The 24847-nt window shown below is 37.6% G+C and overlaps 1 protein-coding gene across 1 annotated transcript in view; it reads left to right on the top strand.

Moving 5' to 3' along the window:
- The window catches only part of nbas (NBAS subunit of NRZ tethering complex), a 163972-nt gene that overhangs the window by 59194 nt on the left and 79931 nt on the right, over positions 1–24847 (top strand). The window contains exons 32-41 of the mRNA XM_008398001.2: positions 2956–3068; positions 6257–6370; positions 10580–10693; positions 12660–12817; positions 14034–14117; positions 15311–15460; positions 15882–15995; positions 17133–17256; positions 20787–20863; positions 21510–21647. Coding sequence (XP_008396223.2) covers positions 2956–3068; positions 6257–6370; positions 10580–10693; positions 12660–12817; positions 14034–14117; positions 15311–15460; positions 15882–15995; positions 17133–17256; positions 20787–20863; positions 21510–21647 — 1186 coding nt within the window. The remainder of the gene's footprint in view (positions 1–2955; positions 3069–6256; positions 6371–10579; positions 10694–12659; positions 12818–14033; positions 14118–15310; positions 15461–15881; positions 15996–17132; positions 17257–20786; positions 20864–21509; positions 21648–24847) is intronic.

Here is a 24847-nt window from a genome sequence, read left to right as displayed (position 1 = left end):
GAACAAATTGTTGTAGTTACAAAATGTTATTTTCTTTTTTTTATTTGAGATTGAAATATTAAAATATATTTTTGTATTTAATGTTTGTTGTGGTACTTTTGGCTTTTGTTGTGCCATATGAACTATTTTTTTTCCCTGTTGTATCCTCTTTTAAAAAATGAAGCAAAAAAAAAAAACAGTCACTGTTTATGTCTGCTTTCATTTTATCTTCTGTTGTGTGCTACACGAAGATTTTGTATTTGTGTTTCTTGCTGGCTTCAGATCTTAGAGGGGGGCCGCTGGATGTCTAATCTCACCGTCTGTTCCTAGTGGGGAAGTGGGACAGTAATTGGGTCGTCATTCATTTATAGTAACTAATACGGAGGCCCCCCTCCACACACTTGGACAGCATCATCCATTGTGACACTCCCACCATGTGAGCATGTGCGTCTGTGCATATGTGTGTTTGTTGTGTATCAGTAAAAGGGAGAAGAACTGGTGGGTGTTACTAGGGAGATCAATCGCCAGAGTTTTCTTGATTATGAAAGCTTCACATAGGACATTTTGGGAGTTTTGAGACTGACTAAAATCTTGTTTATTACAAAATTAACTGCTTCAGCTTTTTAATGGCAGAAATTTGCATGGAGCCGCTATAAAGTAATCTGTTGAAATGCACTTAAATGAAACGTTAATGGAAATTTGCTAAAACCCTCTTTGCACTGTCAGCAAGCTATAAAGTATGTAAAAAAATAAATACATAAAAATAAGGCCATATTTAAACTTGTTGGCCTTGTGTGTATTTGATGTAGTGAACAAAATCTGAAAAAATGTCCAAATTTGAGTAGTTTGTACAATTTACTTCCCTGTGTGTCCTTACAGATAAAGAGCACAGAGCTTTCCCTTTTCAATCTTGAATTAACTGACAACCTCTAAGACTAGATTTATTTCTGTATCTTGTTTTGTTCTCTTTTATGTTGTTGCTTAATCTTCAGTGTAGAACAGATTTAACAACTAACTGTCTGTTGTGCTTTAGATAAAAGAAAGAGCTGTTAAAATCTACTGTGGGAAAAAAAAGAAAGCCAGACACAATTCAGCAATCATTAAGTTGTTGTCAGCAAAGTATCTTTGTTGTGTTTGAGAAAACTCATCTCTGTTTTTGTTAGGAGGGGAAAAATAAAGAAAACAAAACATACTGGGAAAAAAAAAGTTTGCTGCATTGCCCGTCTTTATTCTATGAAAGAAGATATCAATATTTTTGCTTCTGTTTCAAAGATAAATTGAATAGAATTGTTACGTTAAATATTTTATAAATGTTGCACAAAATAATGTGAAAATGATGGTCTAGGTGGAACAAACCAATGAGACTTCTGTTCCTATTGGCTCTGTCAGTGCACACGCTTCCAAATCCTTCACGACCTAAGTGCATAATCAACATGTCCTTTTTCAGTTTTTCTTTCACCCATCTGCAGCTCTTTCCTCTGCTTCTGTCCTTGCCAGGACAAACCTCTCCTTCCTGGCAGAAAAATTCTCATCTTGCTTAAGAGCAGGTGAAGCTGTGTGGAGGGTTTGTGGAGTGTGCAGTCTACTGAGTACTTAGCTGCAGTATTTTTTTAGGATGTTTTGGTCTCATTATGCTTTATTGGATAAATTACTGCACACGTAAATGAAGGACAAGCCGATCCTCTCCATGTACACAGATGTAAGATCTGTACTCTCAGCTTGGGAATGTACGTTAAATTTATCATTTTGCCTTGTTCTTTTTTTGTTTAGTTTTTTTCCGTCCCAGACCTTGGTGGTTTATTTATTTTCTAAAGTAAACTTGCATCTTGCTCACTTGCTCATTCAGCACACTGTTTTATATTCTAAGTGCTATGCTGCATAATCCTCTTAAGGATAATGAGTGTGGATTGTATTCCAAGAGAAACTCTGCTGTTGTGGATCCGTCAAATTAGTCTAGACTTTGTAAATAAATCCATTTTAGAAACCTTGTCACATTTCTGTTCGCACTGCTGAACTCTGGAAACTTCAGGCTTAATAGCATTTAGTGCTAACTGGAATAAAGAAAATCCATTTAGTCTCCTTCATTTTAATCTGTGAGGTTTGAATGAACATAAGTGGGCATAGTCCTCATGTGGTGATAACCTTGAAAAAAAGTGTTATTGTGTTAGACGGGTTTGGACAGGACATCGACATTTATTTCTTGTGCTGCTGCTGAAGTAATAAGTGATTATTACTATCTTATTAATGTTATCTGTAACATTTGTTTTGTTATCTAGATCTGAAAACAAAACACTTGGTATAGAATTCCTGATAAGGACATTCACTTAGATCTTAAGGGCTTCTTATGTTGATTTGTATACCATTTTCTGTTCTGGTAAATAATCTGTTCCAGTGGCCACCCAGTAGACAGCTGCTTGAAACCCAGATCTCACCACTTATGCATCCTTTCCCAATATATTGCTTAGTTTTGGCTGTAAAATATGTTTCACCTTCTGGACAGTCAGTTGAATGGGTTTAAGAAGATAATTCTAATGAAAAAAATATCAGTAAAAACAACAGAACAAGCAACCATGGACCCAGAAGACCAGAGACGGGAACAGATATCCCTAAAACGTGCAAACAAACTGGAAAAATGGAAAAAAAAATAAAATAAAAAATCTGAAAATTACAAATGTTGGTTTAATTTCTTCAAAAATGTAAAGTGTAGAAATAACGAGAAGTGTAATATCAGAACAATAAAAAATAGTTTTAGTGTGGTAGGTGTCGCCCTTTTAGTTTTGCTACATTGCAGGGTTTTTTTTGCAATTGAAAACATTTCGAAGCAGCCAAATATCTCGTTTTTTTTTTTTTTTTTCGTTCAGCTCACTGCAAGTGCACTGCAACATGTGGAGGAGCAAGAGAAAGCTCAAGTCAATCCAGTGATCTGATTTATCATAGGTAACGTTTTTGGTATTAATTGACTGTTTTCTTCCTTAGGGCATGTCTCCAACTGATCACCGACTGTCCTCCAGCCATCCAGGAGGAACTGGACCTCATCAGCGCTCTCAGTCAACTGGAGGACTTCAGCGTTCGCATTCTCCCGCTGCAAGGTGGTACACAACGTGCTTTTCCATTAAATATCCTCAAAGGCAAACCTGTCTAAAATGTTACTCTTCACCTCCCTAACACATAAACGATAAAACCTGTTTCCCACCATGCATCACCCTTCTGTATGTTTCTCCTTCTTGTCTCCATAGCTGAATATATGGTTGTTTATGGATGAAGTGTTGAGCAAATATCTGCCCGATGGCCTAATTAGGATCAGAGTTTTATGTCTGTATGTGCATCCTCTCTCATATCGTTTCTGACATGTCTGCTTCAGGTGTAAACCTGACCGATCTGTATTCATCTCTGCACTCGGTCTTGTGGGAACAGTTGCTTCCAGGCATTTCCTCCTGTTAAATAAAGCAGATGAGGCAGAATGGCATATTGTCAGGCTTAAAATTCAGCATTCAAGGTTTACAGCTCTGAATTTGTATAATTTTTCTTTACCTGGTGGTTGGTTAAAAACAGGTGAACACCACCCATTGTGCTAGAGGTTTTTACTTCCAGTTTCTGCTATAATTTATGTTCTCTTTGTTTTCTACAACATCTCTTAAGTTCATTGAGGTTCTCATGCACGTCTTATATTCAAGTTCCCATCACAGCAGGAGCCTAAACCTTAACTGGGTCATTGTATCACCTTAATTCTTTTCTTTTAGAGACACTTTGACGAACTTTTACCGTTGCGCACAGGATCACTGTTCTGTTGCATGACCCAGTTCAGCCAGTGTTCCCTTATCGGGCTGGTGGCCTCATGTTTGACTCCAGAGTGCAGGAGTTAGTGGATGACTTAATTTCCCCTTTCATACATTTTCATGTTTAAAAATTTGCCCAAATCATCTTTATTGTGTGTTGTTAGAAGGTAAGGAGGTGGAGTGGTGTAAAAGTTTCTAAATTGCTGATATGCTTAAGAGTAAGAAAAAAGATGGTGTGGATTTGTGAAATAGGATGCAGTGTATCCTATTGACCAGTTGTTAATATTAGTTACCCAGTTGTTACTCAGCTCATTTTACACCAGCATGTCTTACTTTAATGTTTACCTGAACAAGTTTGGTGCTACTTGTATGCATGTGTAGTGAAATAAGTTTCCCTGGGTTGCTGTTAGTAATGGGAGACCACATTACTAGCTTTCTCTTGCCAAAAAAATAAAAAATAAAAATAAATCTGATAATGGCTTGAATTTTAATTGGACTGCAGCAGGAGGGGTTTGCACAACTGTGTGTATATTTATATTTCAGGCTCACAAAATAAGGCTTGGTGATTAGTCATGATTAATCACAGTACCAGAGTGTGATTAATCTGATTACTTTTTAATTGATTGACAGCAATAGGGTGAATATAAATGTACATCACATTTTGATTCAAAATTTTCATTTGAAATTACCTTTGTTTTTCTTCCTTGTTTTGCTGTATCATATCAAATCCTGGAGCTTGTGGTTGTTACATGACTAAATGTTCAAGGGAGGTTAAAAGATTTGCAAGCCACTGCAGATAGTAAAATGACTCATACAGATGAGAAGCAGGATGTGCGTCTGTAGGGCCACTGCTGATGTTTTTTTTCTATTTTTGCAGTCTGTCAACACACAGCTGAATGCTCCAGACCTGTTAACTGACAAAGAGCTCTGCTTTCAGAGAACTGCTCACACTTTTGGACAATTATATAATCAAGAGCAGCAACTGTTTGTTTTTATTGCCAGAGTGATCGTTTTTTATTTTTTATTTTTTTTGTAAATAAACCAAATTCAAGAGGAAATAGTGGAGGTTATCGTATTTGTTTTACAACCAAATGTTGACTTTTTTTAAAATATGCATAAAACAAATACAATTACAACGTTGAAATGGCGTCTACCTGCTTTTTTAGGACTGTAAAACTACTGCTACGGTCACCATCTCATTTTATTTTCCACATCAACTTAGAGACTGGAAGACGGACAAAACGCATTAGCACAACAAAATTCCAGCGAAGAGAAAACTCAACTTATTGATTTTATTTGACATTAGTGATTGAACTGCATTTTTACTCCTCAGGGCCAAAGCTGTTTTCCCCACTGTACTCTGGTGTCGTTTTATTGCACTCTTTCAAGGACACAGTACTTTTTTTTCTGCATCTCTCTCACTTCCTCTCTCTTTCTCTCTCTTTCTCACACACACACACTAAAAGAATAGCACATTATTTTTCTTAAAGCGTACAAGCCGTATCCCTGCTACAATGTTCTGTAGCAGATAAACGCACACAAGTATGAAGCCGAAGCATTTGAACATATGTAATCCATCTCGAGCTTTTTTTTTTCTTTCCCCTCAGCCTTTCCACAGAGCCTGAGGCAATGCCTCATACAGCCTCTCTCTCCCCAGAATTCCCTCTAGGCCTTGCCCAAAGTGATGCCAACTTTTAAAGATCCTCAGAGGGGAGCAAATAATTCACAGGGCCTTGTTGAGTTTCTAAACTTGACATGTTTCAGTGCAGGGTTGGAGAAATGTGGAAACGGAATTGGGGAATTTGTGCATCATGAATTAACGTTAGTTTTGTATGGAAAATATTTTCACAAAAAAAAAAACTTGCAATTTAGGTAGTGAAATCACTGTTGATTTACAGTAAAGTTTAAATATAAACGTGATCTCTTTTGTATTATTATTTTAGAACCCTTAACATTATGCGTCTCAACGATGCTTACTTGTAAAAACAAAAGCTGCAAGATAAATGAGGATTACATTGCAATTCTTTCATTTTGTGTAGAATATAGAACTACAGGTCTTTAAACTAACTTTCAGCATTTTTTTTCCATCTGTTATTGCTTATCCTTAAAACATCTAACTCTGCAAGTCAGACTTCAGAAGTTTCAAATATTGGTCAGGAAAAACCTGACCAGTGCATCTCTTGTTTATGTATATTTTTGTTTTTGTAATCCTAGTAAATAAGCTTAAACTTATTTTAATTTTATCTCTCCTTGTTCTAAAGTGATTATTCAGAAAACAGTTAATGCTAACTGATGATTTAAAATATATTCTCTATAGTTTTTTTTTGCATTTATTATGTTCCATTTTATTTTCCTGGCATGTTCATAGCAGCTTCATCGTTCATTTCACACAATTTCCTGTTATTGAATCATCAGCTGTAACTTTCTCCCGACTGAGTGTTGTGATTTGCCACACAAGTGTGACCACCCCTCATTTCTTTCTCTTCCTTTCGTCCCTCCAGTGCGACTGCAATCAAACCGCTTATCTCTCATCGAAGAGTGCATCGCCCAGTGCTCCACAGCCTACAAACAATCCGCCACATTGCTCAACCTGGCCTCACTTCTGCGAGTGTCAGGTACATGCAAAGTCACCTCTTTTGCTTTTGGAGCGTAATCATGCTGAAAAGGGACGGTGGGTAAACTTTAATGATCAAGACTGTCCTGCTGGCTTTTTGTGTGACGCTGCTTTTAAGATGAAGTGAGATACGTACAGCAGAGTCCGACCTAGATGCACAATGATGCATGCATGGGTGCTTTTAGCAAGGTTGCTGACAGTTCTCACACAGCAGAGGAACAAGACAAGTGTTTTAGGTTTCAAGCAAGGATCGATTCTCAGGCTCACACTCACAACAGCAAAACCCACATTTCAGTACACACAAACATTATATTGAATGGTCTCTAATTTGTCTGGTGCACTTCGACATTTTGCATATTTGCTTGTCAGACACTGAATCAGTACGAGGCCATTGGGTCTTTATATCAACAATTTCAGTTAAATCTTATTTCTTACTGGTTTATTTAGCAGAAAGTCTAAATTTTATTCCTAGCTTAGCATGTCTTCGAAGGGGATTTATGACAGTTTTATCCACTGCATCCACTAATCACTTCTTCTGAAATTGATTTATTCTCTTACGTTGCTTAAAAATAAACCTTAAACTTTTGTATGTCCACTTGTATGCTGCTTAACTATAGCTGTTTTGTAAAGTTCTCAGCAATTTGCTAGAGAACAAAAATAAATAAATAAAAAATCACAAAAACCAAGGGACATAGCAGAGAGGTCGAAGATGAAGCTGTAGAGGAGTTTTAAGCAAGGCTGCAATATCTCAAGCTTTAGACATCTTGCAGAGTTCAATCTGTCATCTAAAACTAAAAACAGTGTGGCACAGTTGCAAACCTACCAAGACAAGGCTGTTCACCTGAACTGAAAGGGTGGAAAAAATACAGAGCATTAAGCAGTGAATTAGCCAGAAAGCCCATGGCCACTTTGAAGGAGCTGCAGAGATTGACAACTCAGATGGGAGAATACGTTGGTAGAACAGTTTGTCTTTCACACCACAAATCTTGCATTTGTTCAAGGAGAAGAAGCCATTTTTGAAAATAAAAAAAAAAGCCCATAAGCTGTGAAGGGAACACGATAAGCATGTGGAAATAGGGGCTCCTGAACAATGAGACAAAAACTAAACTGTCAGGCCTCCTTTTCTAAAACAGAAATCGCTCATGGTGATGGCAGCATCATATCCAGGTAATCCTAGTAAATAAGCCTGTTAGAAACTGCAGAAGACTTGACTGTTTTTATTTACAATGACAGTTGTGGAGAAGTGATTTTGATTCATTTTCACCCTGTGTGTATAAATGCTTAAACCTCTGGAACATTCTACATTTTCCATGTTTTCAGAAAAGCAAAATTTCTCTTCTTTCTCTTTTGGCCTACTTTCATCACCACATATTGACATTTTTCAGGGTTTTTTTTTGCTGGATTTACTCTCTCCACGGGAGAAATCTTTGCATCAGCATTCATCTTATAATTCCAATAGGGGAATCCCCTACTTTTAAACTGAATAATTTATGATTTGTTTTGAGTTTTCATATGTGGAGATGCATGTTGCACAGCTGTTCCACGCCGACCATATCGACCGGCGCCGCAATCAGTTGGAAAAGTTGATATCAAATCCTCAAAGAAACCTTGAAGTTATCACTGGAACCTTTTCACCCAGGAAACCTTGATTCTAAGAGGTGAAAAAGTAAACTTTAACTTTAAAGAAGAACCTAAAGGGAAATATGTTTTCTTATTTATTTTTTTTAAATTTAAGATTGCAGGAACATTTTTAGTTTCAGTACTGCTCCAAAGTTTAATGTTCTCTATATCGGAAATACAAGCTGTCATTCTTTTTGTGTGGCTGTATTTCTTCCTCCAGCTTTCATCTTACTGTTCTTCCAGGGTATGTGAGTCCGTCCCTCCATCCTCTCGCTCAGAGACTTGCCACCAGCCAAAGGAAACCTGCTAACCGGCCTCGTGGCATTTCTGTGTCTGTACGCCTCACAGTTTGTCAGCAGGAACCTCTCCCTGTGTGGTTTCAGAGGGGGGAAAAAAAGAAGGGAGATGAGAGGAGGAATAAACATTTTTTTAAAATAAATAAATGCAGGAGGGAGCCTTTTGAAGGGTGCATAGCTCCAGGGCTTTGTGGTGAATATTTAATGCAGGTATCACCAACACACAAGTTAAAAACACTTTAGAGTTGGGTTTCTGCCTCGACAGAGATGCTCCGTAAATCATTCAGTACGTGAGGCAAAATAATATATGAAGGGATCAGTAATAATTATTGAAATATTCAGTTTTATTCTGATGTGTTTATGTTTATTCTTTTCTTTTTTTTCCCCTCTGATCCAGATTATCGCTTTGGGAGACTGTCTTTGTATGACATTTCACAACCTTTTGATTTCAGCGTTTGATAGGTCCATCAGGGAGAAGTACACATATTGATCAGATTATCAATATGTCTGATTCGGATGAGCTTAAAATAAATACCAAGAGCTGTGTGGATTTAAAAACAGAACAAGATGACGGTTGGTTTGCTCAGACACAAACATTCCTCTATATTGAGGTGCTGACAGCCTTTTGAAGACACCCTCTCACCATTCACCCAGAAGATATTTGACAAATACGTCTCACCCCCTCTCGGTAAACACCACATCTCTAACCGTCGCTCACACTTCACGCACACAGGCAGCACAGCCAAAGACCAGCGCGTTTCTTCATGCAGTGTCTGTTCTTTGATCCTCGGAGCACAAGTTTGTTCAGAAGCTGCGTTTCTGTCCGTGTCCCTTTTGATCTTGTTGTCCTCCCCCCCCCCCACTTTTGTTTATCGAGCTGACAGAAAAATCAAAGGCTGTCCTGAATCTTCACCCAGTTCCCACCTTTATTAAGATATCGGCTTTGTTTCTTTTGGGGGCTGGGGGGTTCTGTTTAGCGAGTCGGCATGCTGACTGACTTTAAGATTTCAAAGTCTATTTTGGATGAAAAGACATGGCAATGACCACATTTACAAAGACATCAAGTAGTATGTGATCTCAGACTTTTCGAGACCATTTTATTGTAACGACTTAATACGTTTAATTCGGACAATTATGACACTTGGAATCAAAAACCCCAGATTTCTGCTAAACATTATCGGGAACCACTTTTTCTGATTTCTGTCTTTCACTATGAGAAAAAAGGACAGATTTAAAACTCGTTCTCTTTGACATATTACTAAGGACTAACGATGTCATTCTGTCCTTTTTATGTCTTTTTGCCAAAGTGGTATTGGCTATCGTCTTCACTACTAGCATGGACTGTTTCTAAGACAGGGCAGAAGGCAACAGCTCTCTGTAGACTTGGATATTTGGACAAACTTACTCTTTCCATATTTTCCTGCCAGGTCCTGGTCCAAAAATAAGAGCCATTCAAGGTCACATTACTTGTCCAGATGTGATGTTGATGGGTTCCTCAGTCATAGAATCAAATTCTTAGAAAGTTGAATTATTTAATGAAGGACAGAGATAAATCAACTCAAAATTAAAGAAAAATCTCCAAAAAACACATTTAAATAGCTTTCACATAAGAATAATTACTGTAACTTCAAATACGTAAGATATAGAATATTCTGAAAAAGTTTGTTCTACTGAGTTGTAATAGAAACCCAGTAACTTGCTTTGATGGCAGCCCAACAATCTATGAATATGCTTGGATACAGCACACTGTGAACAACCGGCTTCTTTAGAAATTCTGTTTTGTGGCGTACTGTCCTTGTGGAGAGCATCAGTGACTGCTTTCTGGGCGCCTGTCCAGTCAGCAGTCTCCCTCATGATTGTGTAGCCTACTGACCCAGACTGAGGCACCAATTAGAGTTTCAGGAAACCCTTTATTTGTGTAATAAATTGATATGAAATGAGTCCAAAATCTATTGAACTTTCATGGCATTCTATTTTTGTGTACCTGTGTCATTTTTAAAGTCCCACTAAAAATAAAATCTATCAAGAGAATTTACTGTCTATGTTTCAAACACAATCATGGATAAGAAAGGAAATGTAGAATTTTTTTTCTCCTAATTGTATATTAAATCTAAATCTAGGGTTAACAGTAAATGAAGTTTATAACCTTTTCGAGTCAAGTCCTGAAAATTGAGGTTCACAAACTTTTTAATCAGACAAAATGTCAATAAGTTTTAAGAACATTTGAAATCCTGCCTATGTGTTGCATGTCTCTGAACCGGCTCAAGCAAAAACTTTTCCTTTGATGTGTTCAGGAGATGATGACAAGAGGCGAAAAGGCCAAGTGCTGACCTTGCTGGCGGAGCAAGCCCTCAAATGTCTGGACTTTAAAGCCTCTTACATCCACTGTCAGGACCTCATGGGTGCAGGTTTGTAGTTAAAAGAACTGTGAGCCAGTATGCATAGTTAAGGGGGGGGAAATTGTTCTCTGTGCAAGAGGATTATTCATTAAACATTTATTTCAAAGTGATTTCAATCTGTGTTTAGTTTGCAAAAATATTTCAAAGAAAGCTCTTTATAAATATTCAGTCAAATCAATTGAGGTTTTTATAGGTATAATTTATTGTGAGAAGGATGAATTATCTATAAATATGGAAAATGGTGTAATGCAACAGTAACGGCAGCAAATTTCCTATTGGAATTTGCAAAAACAGAAATCATTGAGCTGTGGTTTAAAGCTCACAGGAATCTCAGAGCCACATGAATAATTATAAAATGGGAATTAGTTCAACTCTGGATTATTTCGTGATGCAAAGTTTGAAAAAAGTTTTTTCTTTTTCAAAAAATAGAGGATTTAGTTGTCTTTATGTCTTTATCCAGCTCTTTGCCCCTCACGCTTACGTAACATTTACGTCCTCATTTTTTTTCTATTTTCTGTGTTGTTGTATTTTATACCAATTGTTAATTAATGGCTAAGTGACCAAATAATATGTTGCTTCTTCTCACTGTTTCTCTGACTTTTTCACCAGTTGTTTAAGTGCTTAGCCATTTGAAACAAATAAATAAATAAAAATATGTATTTTTAAAATTGACACAGAAAATTATATATGTACTTCCAAGCTGTTTTTTTTAAAGAAATCTATAAATGATGTTCAGAACCTTGTTATAAAAATGTCTGCCAAGTGAATTTTTACATAGTTGTCATATGACCCCTAAATGTATGTGAATGGTGCTGCCCAACTGAAATGATAATTTTTCTTGGAATAAAATACCTGGAAATTTACAGTGGAGTGTGGATGCACACTGCTTTTTAAAATGTTGTTAAATACTTTTGTTTACTTTTACAGTCTACTTTTTATGTGTTCTTATTATCTATAATCAAATTGTGCTTTTAAAAGACGTTATATTTAGTGCGTCAATGTGGCAGTGACCCATCATGACAATCCTCAATTCTCATCATGATTATTCATTTGGGAGAAAATGTGATTAAAAACATTAAAACTAAAATTTTAAACCATTAACAGTCCACTTAGGAACAAGTTGATTTAAATTATCTTGAATTTATCACTGTTAAGTAAAAAAAAAATCATAAATGCATCCAATTATTTTCTACTTTACTTTGAATTACTCTATGTATTAGCACAATTAGAGAACTATTATAATGCACTACATTTTGCCAAAAGTACATTGAAGTGTTACCGCCTGATGCTAGAGCAATGGAGATGTTTTTTCTTGCAGTGACAAGTCATTTTTCTATGCAAGTAAAATTAAAAGTTGCTTAGTTTATTTTTATGCTCCGGAGGGGGAAACAAAACAAAACAAGTATTAGTTTGACCAAATCATAAATAATCTGTTTGGTTCACAGAGAATGTCATTTCTTAGTAGCAATGAAAACCATAATTTACAGAGATATAGATTAATTAGGAAAACCGAGTCTTCTTTTCCTTCTGACTAACGGGAAGATGATGCAGGTATATATATAAAAAAAGTATTTTCCAGGAAGAGATGATGAAAACCAATCACACGCCAAGTGTGTGTTTGAAAGCAGAGTGTTTGTATAGTTGCCATTCAAACAGCAACACTTTACCTTGACATAGTTCTCGTAAGAAGCTTTAGTGAGTAACACACATATTATCTTTCAGTTGATTTTCATCCAGGTGAGATTAGTTTTAGACTTAAATAAGTATTTCTGTCCAATTGATGGTTTGTATAGCTGGGTAAAAGGTTTTTTTTTCCTATTGTCAGTGATTAATTTATATACTTTATACTGAATTTGTGTTATATCATAAAAAGTTCATCAAAATTTGAATGAAACTATAATATAGTCACCGTCTTACCTTGCTCATTTTTCTTAACTGTGGCTCTTGTCCTCTTTTCCCTCTTGTGTTTCCTCAGGTTACAGTCCGGCGTGGGAGGTGTGCAGTTTGCTCGGTCAGAGTGAGGGTTACAGAGACCTGGAGGCGCGACAAGAATTGTTAGCCTTTGCTTTGACGCACTGTCCCCCAGACAACATCCATGCCCTCCTTGCTGCCTCCAGTGACTTGCAAACTCAGGTTTGGACAATATGGCCTTTTTCCAAGTAAAAACTAGAATCAATTGCTATTCAGGATGCACAAAATGAGTCATTTGAGTTTATTCCACAGCTCTTACCATGCCTGTCAAAAAGCATTGCAAAAAAAAAATCCTTATTGATTTTATATTGTAATACTTACGTACCCGTCTTGTTAAAAAAAATAAATGTAACATACCCCATAACCATAAAGGTGTTTCATCTCTGAAATTTATTTCCTTTCAAAAGTTTTTTTTTTTTTTTTTTACAACTGCCTTTCTGAATTGTTTGTCCCGATTCTATTTTTAGGTTTGTAAGGAAAAGTGCATGCTCAGTTAGCTTTAGGATAGACACCTGTCTTGGCCGTTCAACAGCCTTCACACTCCCAAGAAAGTCTTTCATTGCTGAAGCTGAAAGTACAGATCTGTACACTTCAAAACTTCTCCTGTTACTTCAGCCAACAGTCACAACGTTGCACAGCAGTGACCCAGTTACATCGGCAGCCATATATTCTCATATTGTCACGTTGACTTGACTATATTTGACAGATGATGCCTATGTTTTCTTTCTCTGTGCTCCTTTCATCCAGCCAGACGTTAGTCAGTGTGTCAGCTGTCCATAGGAGCATGTTCAAAGCTTGGCAGATGTTTCTGCACATGCAAATCATATCCAGTGTTTCTCCTTTTCACTTTTGCTAGTAGTTTGACTTCTGATGTTCAACAATTGTATGTATTTACATTGGAAGGAGCAATTTTAGTAAAACACTTTTCCTCCTGAAAAGTGTGTTTGGCTCACATAGATGTTGCATTTTCTCTTTTTTCACACGTATTTCACATATAGGAGCGAAGACTGTAAGATATAATGGACAAAGGATTAAGCTCTGTGCTGAACAGGAGAGCTGACTATAATGAAAAGTGTGGTTATGGTGTGGCCCTACTCCCGAACCTACGTGAACACATTAATACGGCATTTGTCTAGTTGATCATAATTCATCCTCCTTTAACAAGTACAGCACATGTCAGAAAGACAGAAATCAAGGAATACATAACACGTTTTATTTTTTTTCCGCTAAAAAAAGAATTCTGACATTTCTTTTTTATGATACTCCCTTTCCTTGTGGCAGCTCAGAAATTGGAATGACAACCAGAATGTTGTCGTATATATACAAAGACAATAAACCGTGTAACTTTAACTTCACCTGTTACTTGTTTGTCCTGCAGTTGTTGTACCAGGCTGTTAATTATCAAATGGAGCCTGCCAAGACAGAGAGTGGACAAGAAGTAGCTAAGGCTGACTATCTCAAGGTTTGTGTCTTTTATTCATTTAATGTGCTTTGCCTTACGTGATTATATGATCCTTGTCTAAGCTGGTTGTCTGAGTATACCCAGGCGGGCTATATCTTAAACCTTTGGTTCTGTTTATGTGTTTCCCTACAGCTCCATATTTGATGACTTGTAAACTTAATGTTAAGGTCTGCTCAGTTCCCTTGGTTAATTTATGCCCTTTCTTCTTCTCTTCAGCACTCCCTGCTTTATGATGCCTTGAGTGGGTGTTAATGTTTCATGACTTGAACTGCTTTTTGTCTGTATGGAAGCTCATCTGAAGCTGCCTGTTGTCATTTTATTGTTATATTAATGCCACCAGATCTCACTTGTGTATATTTAAGACCTCTAGATGTCTGTTTGCATTATTACATCTGTGTCTGTATGTATTTGTTTTCTCTTGTTTTTCAATTCCTTGACTCGCAATCCCTTGCCAAATTAAATATGGAGGAAGGATGCAAAATAATTTGGATCCAGCCCACTTGCAGTGTAAGTGGGGTTTTGAGAACATGTGGGCATAACATGGAAATGCGAAACCTGACATAAAATTTGACTGCATAGTCACAAACACCATTCAATTTGAAAAGAACAATATTTTCTTTTAAAGAGGTGTCTTTGTTGCATTATTTTACATTTAGGATAGTTTAGAGAAGAGGTTTACTTTTCAATAATGCTGAAAACGTATTTCTAAAACAACCTGACCACATGTGAAGATGACATTGATAGTGTTTTGCAACAAGTGGCAATATGTCTTTTACATCGCTGTGGAGGAATTTCAGGTTGTTTAATTCAACCGTGTTGGACTGTGTTGGAGAATAAATAGCCTCTTGAAGGTCATGACATTCAGGAACTGGACATATGTGGATTTTGAAACATTTTATCTGACTTTAGATGCATCCTATTCAAGTGATGTCTATTAATCAGTTTGGCCTGAGACATTTCTATTTTTACGCAATTTGTTTGTTCACTTTTTTACTTAATTCCACCTCCCACCTTAACATGTGACTGAAATCTCACCGCGCTGTGATTGTAGGTGTTGTTGCAATTGATAACATTATGTACAAAAAAAATCTTGTTCTGTCATGCAGGGTCATTCTACGGCCTTCACATTGCATTCATTACACTGTTAAATCTTTGAAACATCTTTGGTTTCTCTCGTCGCTTCTTGGCTGCAGGCTGGCACATCTAGAGACCTCCTTCATAGGACTACAGCAAAGACCATGAAAGTGTTGACCACCACTGGACTGACAACCAAGGCAGTGCTGACAGCAGTCAGCGACCACCGTTGGGTGAAGGAGTCACTTAATTACCTCCGTCCACTTCAGGTGCACACACATTACTAACCTAATGCACCTGTATTGTGAACAGTTTGGAGGTAAAGAAACACCAACAGTGTAAGGAACATGGAGAGTTATTTGATTCCAGAGGTTTCTGTCCTCTCTCCCACTTATTCTATGCTCATTCTCCCATTCAGATTTCATTAAAAACGCCAAAAACCAAAGTCCATCTGTTGCATAATTAATTGAAGCTCCTAAATATTTTATCATCTTGTGGTTAGTGGGCTGATAGGTGGTCACTAAGGTGGAGCACGATGCCATCTCTCGGGGTGGCTGGGCAAGTACGGTGCCCACATGGCCACTGGTTTCTTAAGAAAGAGAATATGCAAGGATATGAGCTTTGACAGAGCGAGATGACTGTGCTGTGGGCATGTGGTAAAAGTTTAATCATGTTTTGATGGCTCCTCAGGGTCGTGGAGCTGGAGCCACCAACCAGGAAGGGGTGTATGAAAACTCCAAGCTGGAGCACCAGGGCTGCAGTGCCTTTTATCAGGAGCTCATTGAGGATCCCTATGTAGACCCGGTGAGTGGCTTGGACCTGTATTTGGCATGGACCATTATTTTCTGCTGCAGGCCGTCTTCTTAAATTGTAAAAAAAAAGGTCTGAGTAGACTCCTAACTGAGGGTGTTTAATTTGATTTTTCCCCCTCCTCATGATTTATACATTCCTTCACAAACTGTGTCAAGACAAAATGAATATTGATTTCAGTCTAAGTAATTATAATGCCAAAAGCACTTTAGAAGCACTAACATCAGGGAAGGAGCATTTTTTAAGATGGGTATTATGTTAGTCAGCAAAATCCAAGATGACTTGAAAATAAAAAAGCTGAAATACGCTGCATATATTAACCAGAAGAGGAAAGGTGAGTGGGGGAAAATCCATAAGAACAGAATGTTGAAATAAGGATTTATGGCAGCAGAAAAGTGCAGGAGTCAAAAGTTAAAAAAAGAATAGATTGACCTTTATACTTAGAAAATGGTCGCCTTGGGTCATCTCTGTGCTTTTTACTCTCAAGACACAAATCAAATGGATACGTAAAGGAGTGGACATAAGGCGAAACAGCAAAGGCCGATACATCTCCTCTCATGACACTTTAATAGGCCTCTCCAAATCCCTTCTTTCACTTCATCTCCACCGTTGATCCGTCTTCCATCATCCATCTAACAATAATTGCTCCCTGCATCCATCTCTCTGTGCCTGATCAATAGGGTCATTTTTTTAACATACAAGTTGCATTGAAGGATAAAAGAGATGAGGAAGAGGCTGATTGAAGGAGAAAGAGACAAATGCACCGAGACAGAAAGATGAATGGAGTGTTAAAGACAGACGGGGAAACATTCAGTGTCGAAGCGGTGGCTCTGAGGCAAGTGGGAGGAGGAACTTCATTGTTCACAACTGAGACACTTGAGAAACAACTTGCCACACAGCCATCCTATAAAGATATCATAAGGTCTCTTGGTTGGAATTCTTTGTTTGGCTCTAACATTCATTTGTCTACTTCCATCTCTCATCTGTCTTAACTCCATGTGAATGAAGATGCTCAGTCATCTTAATCACATCTCTCTATTTTTTTATCTTATTTTATAGTCTACCCATCTGCAAGAATGTACTTGCTATAACCCTAAGTACGTCATCACTCTCTCCTCTTCTGTCTCTTAGAGTCAAGATGTTTACTCATCCTACAAAGAAATGCCGCAGGAAAACTTTGCTGAAGTTTTGCTGAGGACGGGGAAGTTAGCTGAGGCTAAAACAGAAGGAAAAACCTTGTTTCCTGCGACAGAAGGTAAGCATGAAGGAACACTTAGTGACGGAGATAAAACAGGTGAAATTGCAGATTTTGTAGTGATAAACTTGTTTGACCATTAACACTTTCCATTTTCATGTAATTTCTTGCGTAGTCTAGAGTGTCTGTATCTGAGTTGTGACATCATTCTTGTTTATCCTGCCAGCAGTTCTTCATTCTGAGTTTAAAGATCTTTATATTTTTATATGTGCATATTTATGCTTTCTTTATCTAATTACGAAGACATTCAACTTTGAATTGTGTAATGGCAAGGAATTTTTCAAGATAACTTTGTCCTGTTTACTCAGATTTTCTCATAATTTAAGTTGAAAAAAGCTGTTAAAGCCAACATAGCCCTTTGTGGAAAGAATTTGCCCCCGGGTTGTGGAAACACGGTCATTCAAAGTAATAGTAATTATTCAGTTGTTGCCGATAAATGGCAAAAAGTCTTAAAAATTGCCCTGTAAGACTTTCTGGCCTCTTAATCATCTTTTGTTATAACTCAGCCTCATTAGAGGGTTTTAGAGTATAAACAGCCTACTTCAGACTTTGACTGGGCTTCCTTTTATTTTTGTTGTTTTTGAAGTTTTCAGAGATTTGTTTTTTCCGTCTCTGAACTCTCACAGTTTGCAAAATTACGGAACCTTTTAGTATCATATTTTGACACACATCTATATCTCTTTCCAATCACAGTTGAGAATACTTTGAACCTCTATACCCCAGAGGTATGAATAATTCTTGGCTCAGCTATAGCTTAAGGTACTTTTCATGAATCTTGATGAGCTTAAATTTAAATCACATTGGTCCTAAATGAATCCTAAACGGAACTTTGTGACATTTGCAGAATCTATGGTATTAAGAAGATTTGTAGCTTGTGGGTAAACTGAGTCAGTATTGTTTAACTTGGACCATTTCTCAGTGCTTTGTCTCACAATTGAAGCGGTGTCATTTGCCAAGAGCACAGTGTTGTCAACCCCTTTTCCTCACACCATACCCTGCCCTCCCTCACCTCATCCGTCTTAGCCACAGAGCCCATGTGTGTTGGAGCTGGGGATAACATGGGAAGAATAGCCTCGTTCTGCTAATTAATGTATCCTCACGCGTCCCACGGCAAGAGTAATTAATGACGGATCACTGCAGTGGTACCAGGGAGATAGCATCATGTCAAAACATCAAGGCCACACCATATGATGGATCACAGCTGCTCAACAAAATCAATGCAACAACAAAAGTAGAGAGCAAACATGTGTGTGTATGTGTGTATAGCTATCTCTGGCCAAAGAGCGGCGGTGTGTTGGTATGCATCCACATATCTACCTTGTGCACATACAAACTTCCCCGTAACCAAACTAAGGCTCTCTTATGGTTGTCCCTGCCATTCATATGCATATCTGCCTCCCTAAAAGTCACCTTCCCTTCGGAGTTGCTTGCGAAGCGCGACGTGTTGTGAAAGAGAAAAGCCACTCCGGACGCCTTCGTCCCCCCCGATAACAAGCTTCGATTAATGACTGGCGTATCTGTCCACCGCACCGGCTGTCCTTAAAAACAGACTAGGATATGGCCTTTAAGAAAATAAATACACTGATTTTCCACCTGACCCCTGATAAGGTGGAGGTAATTAATGATGACAAGGGTGAACATTGACTCAGCGGCATTGAGGTGCCAGGGCAAGTGCTTAACGTGAACAGACACAAAGATGCACAGTTTACATCGAACTACACACTGAGCATTATGTGCTGCCACCGACTGGCCTTAATCACTTGTTTTTCCGCAGTATGTGCCGCCATTCTGCTACCTATGTGCCACATTTAGCTGATGTAGAAATCCAAATTGATGTGTGCAACAAACTAGCCTTGTCTTATGCCCGCTCTCCTCCATGAGGTCTCTTTATCAGTGTCCCCCTTCATCTCTCTCTAAAGCAGAAATATCTCCTGCTTTAAAGTCGGGGTTATCTAGTTTGAGAGATAGAGAGTGTGTGTGTGTGTTTAAGTGCGTGTACGTGTTTACCCCTCTGGTAATTCCTGTCCCGATGGTATCTGTAACTTTAAAGAGGCATGTAATCAGCTCATTCTGAGGTGTAGCTCATTGAAACCCAGGGGGTAGGAGAGGAGGGAAGAGAAAAGAAAGTTAAGGGTGGAGGTGGGCTCACTTCCTAAGAGAGCTGTTATGGCTCTTTAAACTTCCTCCACCCCTGCTCACACACACACGCGCACCCCCACACAGAAGTTTTAGCTGAACATGTCATCCACTGGATGCTTCTGTATGGGTGCACAGTGGTGTGCATTTTGTTCTTCAGAGCATGTGTCTTCCTTTACCCCTGAACCTGTCTCTCAGCCAGTGTCCATGCTCTGCTTTCTTCTGTCTGTTCCAGTTAGTCTGCTGCTCTTATCACGAACACAGGCCTCTTCTTCTTTGTGGACTACAAAGTGATTTTGTCTGCTTCCCTCTGCTCACTCCCACTGTTTTCTGTGTGTGTGCGATTCAGTTAGTGAGTGATTAATTAAGTGCATTTGTGTGCTCAGAGTGGTTTGGGTTCATCTGCAGTGGTAAACCTGAAAAGTGTGTGTGATGTTTGTTTACTTTCTGATTCCTCTTTGTCTTTTAGCCAGGCAGTGTACAAAAAAGTCAGTCTTTGTTTTCGTTTTGACTTTGTAGAGCTGATAAATCCCATTTGCCAGTACTCGTTTGTACCTTTATGTACTCTTGAGTCTTTCACTTCTAATTGAGCACCTGTTTTGTTGAGATCCTAATAGTTAGTCAGTATTTGAATTGTCTTATTGAGTGTTCGGTGCAGTAACCTTTTGACCAAAAAAAGACTTTTGATCAACCTAATTCTGTAAAGATTTTAAACCCTAACCCTATTAAGAGCTGATTTAATGATAAAAAATTTGAAAATTTGCATCATAAAAGAACCCTTTACCCTTTACGGCTTCCTTGTGTCCATTTTTTTTCTTCATGTTTTAAAGCTTCAAATTATTCGGAAGAAGACAATAGATTACCCATCTATGTAATGTGTATTTGCCTCAATTTTATATCTTCTAAAATTTTTGGAAAGCATTCATCCCTTTATATCTGGTCTGAAACAAAGACAGCATTCGAGAAAAGGAGCACCATCCCAAAAGTCGAATGAAGTGTTCATAGTGTGATGCTTTGAAGCCATTAATGGTTAAATCCAATAGTGATACAGTGGAATGACAGGCCATTCCAGCCTGGCAACCTTCCAGTGTGGCTGAATTACAACCTCGCAAAAATGAGTTGGTCACATTTTCGCAGAGTGATGTAAAAATTCATTGCCAGTTATTTCAAGTGCATAATTAGCACAATCAGCTATGTTTTAGGGGCAGTAGTGCAGTTCAGAAGGAGAGAGGAGAGAATCCAAAATTTGACCAAAATGTTAAGGACGTTTCATATTTACACTACAAACCTTCCCTTTTTTTTTTTTTTTTTCTCTTTTAAAAAAGGGCTAAGTTAGCGGTTCATTTAAAATCTTTTCTTCTCTTTCTTCCCTTGCATCCCTCCATTCTATTCAGTTTTGCTGCAGCTGGCCAATGATGCATTTCCCAGAGACATGATGCTGGCTCTGTCCTACTTACTGGCCCTGCCTCAGGTATGCGCACACGGTCACACAAATTATCTAGTGGCAATGAACATGCTTTTCTCTTTCAGTGCAGTTGTACTTTTAACATTTCTGTGTTACCCATAAAGTGCATCCAGAGTAACAAACAGATCTTAATCAATAAAGACTAACATGCAATACAGAGACATGGTGCATGTTTGTGCCTTGCAAGTATTTTTTACCCTTGAATTTTTTTTTCCCATTTTTGTTAGATTACATCCACAAACTTCAGCATTTTTTTGTTGAAATATACCAACATGATGTAGCGTACTGTTGAAAAATACATGATTTTTGAAGGTTTTTATTTTAAATTAAAGCCTGTTACCGGTGTTGTGCATATGTAATTTCCCTTAGTGTGGCCCAAGTGTATCTTTACCAGCTTTGCAGATATAGAGGCCACAAGTTGTGATATAATTTGGCTCAATTTTATTTAGCTAGCTGCTTCTAAAAGAGATGAAAAGACTTATTTGGAAGAGAGTTCAGTGGTACTGTCATCTGTGAGGTATTTTAAAAGTGTGAATCAGACTATGGGACTAAATTTTATAATTTTTCTATACATTTTACAGCCAGGCTGGTAAAAATACCAAATGCTTTGACTGTTTTTTTCCTTATAACATATGGTCTCTAATACATGCAGGTGTTGGATGCCAACAAGTGTTTTGAGAAGCAGTGCCACTCTGCTCTGTCACTCCAGCTGGCTGCTTACTACTACTCCCTGCAGATCTACTCCCGCCTCGTGCCCTGCTTCAAGGACAAAAACCACACTCTCTATCAGGTTTGCATGTTCAGACAATGTTCAATGAACTCAATGAACGGTGATAAAAGATGGTGGTATGCTAATCATTTAATGCCAGTAGCTGTATCAAAGTGAAAAAAGTCTTACATCGTCTTACTGTTTTAATGAGGGTTCCTTTCTTGTCAAAATGCCATAGTTCTAAAGCCTCAAACGTCTAAAACACTTGGTCCTTTTAAAGTATAAACACTGAAATTCATTTTGATTTTATAAAGATAGTTGTGGAGAGCCCTGGCTTAAAATATGGAACTTGGAAAAAGGATGGATCTATGACTGATGGCTAGAGAGATGGATGGATGGTGAATGTATAGCTAGATGGGTGGATAAATGATCAATGAATCGATAACTAAAGAGAAAAATCGATTAACAAATTAATTGAGGGATGAATAGCAGGTGTGTTGACTTGATGGATGGCTGAAAAAACAAACGCATGTACAAATGAGAGAATGGATGGTTGTGATGGCTGGCGGACAGACGGATGGATGGACAAATGGATGGATATGTGGCTTGGGGATGAAAACCTGGTGGGATCAGATGGGTAGTTGGATGTATCGATGACTATAAATAAATAAATAAATATATGGACTGATAGAAGGAGTGAATGGTTGGATGAATGCTCCATCCATACATCCAGATGCATGGATGGACCAATCAACGGATGGCTAAAAAGCCAGTGGAAGAAGTGGATGGATAACTAAAAACACATAGATGGATGAATAACAAGAGGGATGATTTGATGGTTACAGGAACAGACCTCTGCAAAAAAACTGAGATTTGTTTGGTGGATAAAAGTATCATATGGTTTGGCCAGATTCACTTTGAAATAGTTTAGTAAAGTAAGGGATTTGTTTTTATTAAACTATTATTACTTTCATAAGGCATCAATGTATAATTCTAACAGGACATACGTTTGCTGTCAACTAAATCACAGATAATGTTGGCCAAATAAGGCTTATCTTAAACAAGCATGTGAATTTCTCTTGTTGTGCTTCAAAGTATGCCCTGGAAAGGTTATTTTAAACCAGTGTCATGTACTTTTAGCCATGTCGGTATGGAGTGTGATGAAGGACAGCTATAACATCAGAACATCAGAATTCTCCTAAAATAGAAACGTAACATTAAACTGGAGATTCTTATTGATTCTTACTGTAAAAGCGTGTAATCCACTAATTTCCGTTTTATTTAGATTTTTTCTAAATTTGTTTTGTTTGTTATTGTGAGAACTAAATAGTTTTATTTTAATTGGAAAATTCAGGAAAAAAAAGATTAATTTCTTTGATTGTTGGACCATTATCTTTGAGATAAAACTTGAATAAGTCAAGACTGACTGAGATACAAATACGACAGACAAGGAAAGGTGAGGACGGAGAAGAGTAGCACTTGAGTTGTTAGGGGTTGATTGGCACAGAATAAAGGAAGAAACGGCTCTGACCTTATTCTTGAGTGGTCTGTGGCTCTCATGGGTTTTAGTTCAGGTAGGAAGAGGGAGGTAAAATGTAGAAATAAAAGACAGAGAAAATAGAGAGAAGAAGGAAAGAGGCCAGCAGAAAAAAGTGGATAAGTGTGTCCCAGTTGACATTCAAGGTCAGCACTGTGCACAGAAATGTACACTTGTACATCCCTACCCACACTAATACACTGGCTGCCAATGCCACACACACACTTTCACTTTGATGCACACAGTCTTTCCCGCATCTTAATGGCAGTAATCACTCCTCAACCTCCTGCCTCAAGTAAAGTTCAAGCCCATTAACTTAAAATATATATACAGCCTTTCTCCTTTTCCGTTCTCTGTAGCAGCTGCACTTTCAAATTTTAGCTCTTTCTTTCCGTTTTGTTTACCGTCCGCTTCCCTTTTTGTTGCTTCGGTGTGAACAAGCTTGAGTGCTTGTTCTCATTTTGTTTGAGGTCTTGCTGTCCCTCAACTGTTATTGATGAGGTTACGGCAACTTCGTTTTAGCGTTTTCACTCAGTTTTGTGCCATTTTCTTGCCTCACAAGTATGTGTTTTCTGCACTAGGTATTACCTTGTCTGAAAAATGCTTTAAAACTTTGTAACTGCATAAGAACTATTAAATGGATTGAAGTTAATCCTACACTTGTTCATATCTGTGGCAGATGTTTATTAATTATTGCTGTTTTTCAACCAAGCAATGCATTTCTGATATGAAATATGATCATCTCTCAAAAGATAAAATAATGCTAAAATATTATCTATTTTATTCACATATTTAAGAATGGCTTGTCAGAAATCTTTTGTATTTATTTTTATAAACTTTTTGTCACATTTCCTTTGATTACTGAACAGGTTTTTCTATGTTTCCACTGATATTTCTCTGACATATCATTGGTGATGAGCTACAGGCCTTAGTGGTTTAAATAACTCCTTCCCATCACTCTCATTTTTAGCACCATGTTCTCATTCTTTCTGATGGTTGGACTAGTCAAAAAAGGAGTATATTATATATTCCAGTCAGAAGAGATGTTGCTTTAATTATACCTAATGTACTTGTGTAATTAAAGACTCAATGTGTACAAATTTATTAGTGTGACCATGGTTTTGTTAAATTAGGTGTTAGATATGAAAACAATATTGTTACAGACTGAAGGTATTGACGTCCAATCAGTAGTGGCTTTCTGTAGCAGTAATGTCATTCCAAAATATATTTTCTTTTAGTTTAGTTTGATCATAAACATTTAAGTGTGACGAAAAAACCAAAATCATAATAAGTCTGTAAGGAAACAAGTATTTTCTTGATGTTGTTGCTTAGGGGCTTGTAAAGGATTTTTTCTGCCCAAATATCACAAAAGTTCTTTTGACACAAAAATGTTTGTAACAAGGAAAAAACTGGTGTGTTTCCTTGTACATCCCTCGCTTCTTTCTCCTACATGTTACTGTAAACAGTTTCTGATTTTAGTACCACATAGCTATATATTTTTTTTACCCTATCTCGCCATCATAAAAAGCAAAACAAAGAAAAAAATCTCAAGTATATGTTTGAGAAAACATCCTGGAGAACATCCAGTTTTCTGCCTTGGACAAACGTATGAACAACAAACAAAAAATAGAAAACAAGGTGGCTAGTTGTTTTTATTAAAAGAAAAATAATTTGAAGGTAGTAGGAATGGAAGGGATACAGCTCTTTTGTTGATGTAAAAATGGAGGCTAACACAAGGAACACT

Source organism: Poecilia reticulata, chromosome 21 (assembly GCF_904066995.2).
Source record: "Poecilia reticulata chromosome 21, P_reticulata-male-v2, whole genome shotgun sequence".
NCBI classification, from domain to species: Eukaryota; Metazoa; Chordata; class Actinopteri; order Cyprinodontiformes; family Poeciliidae; genus Poecilia; species Poecilia reticulata.
This window is presented reverse-complemented; position numbering and strand designations above follow the sequence as displayed.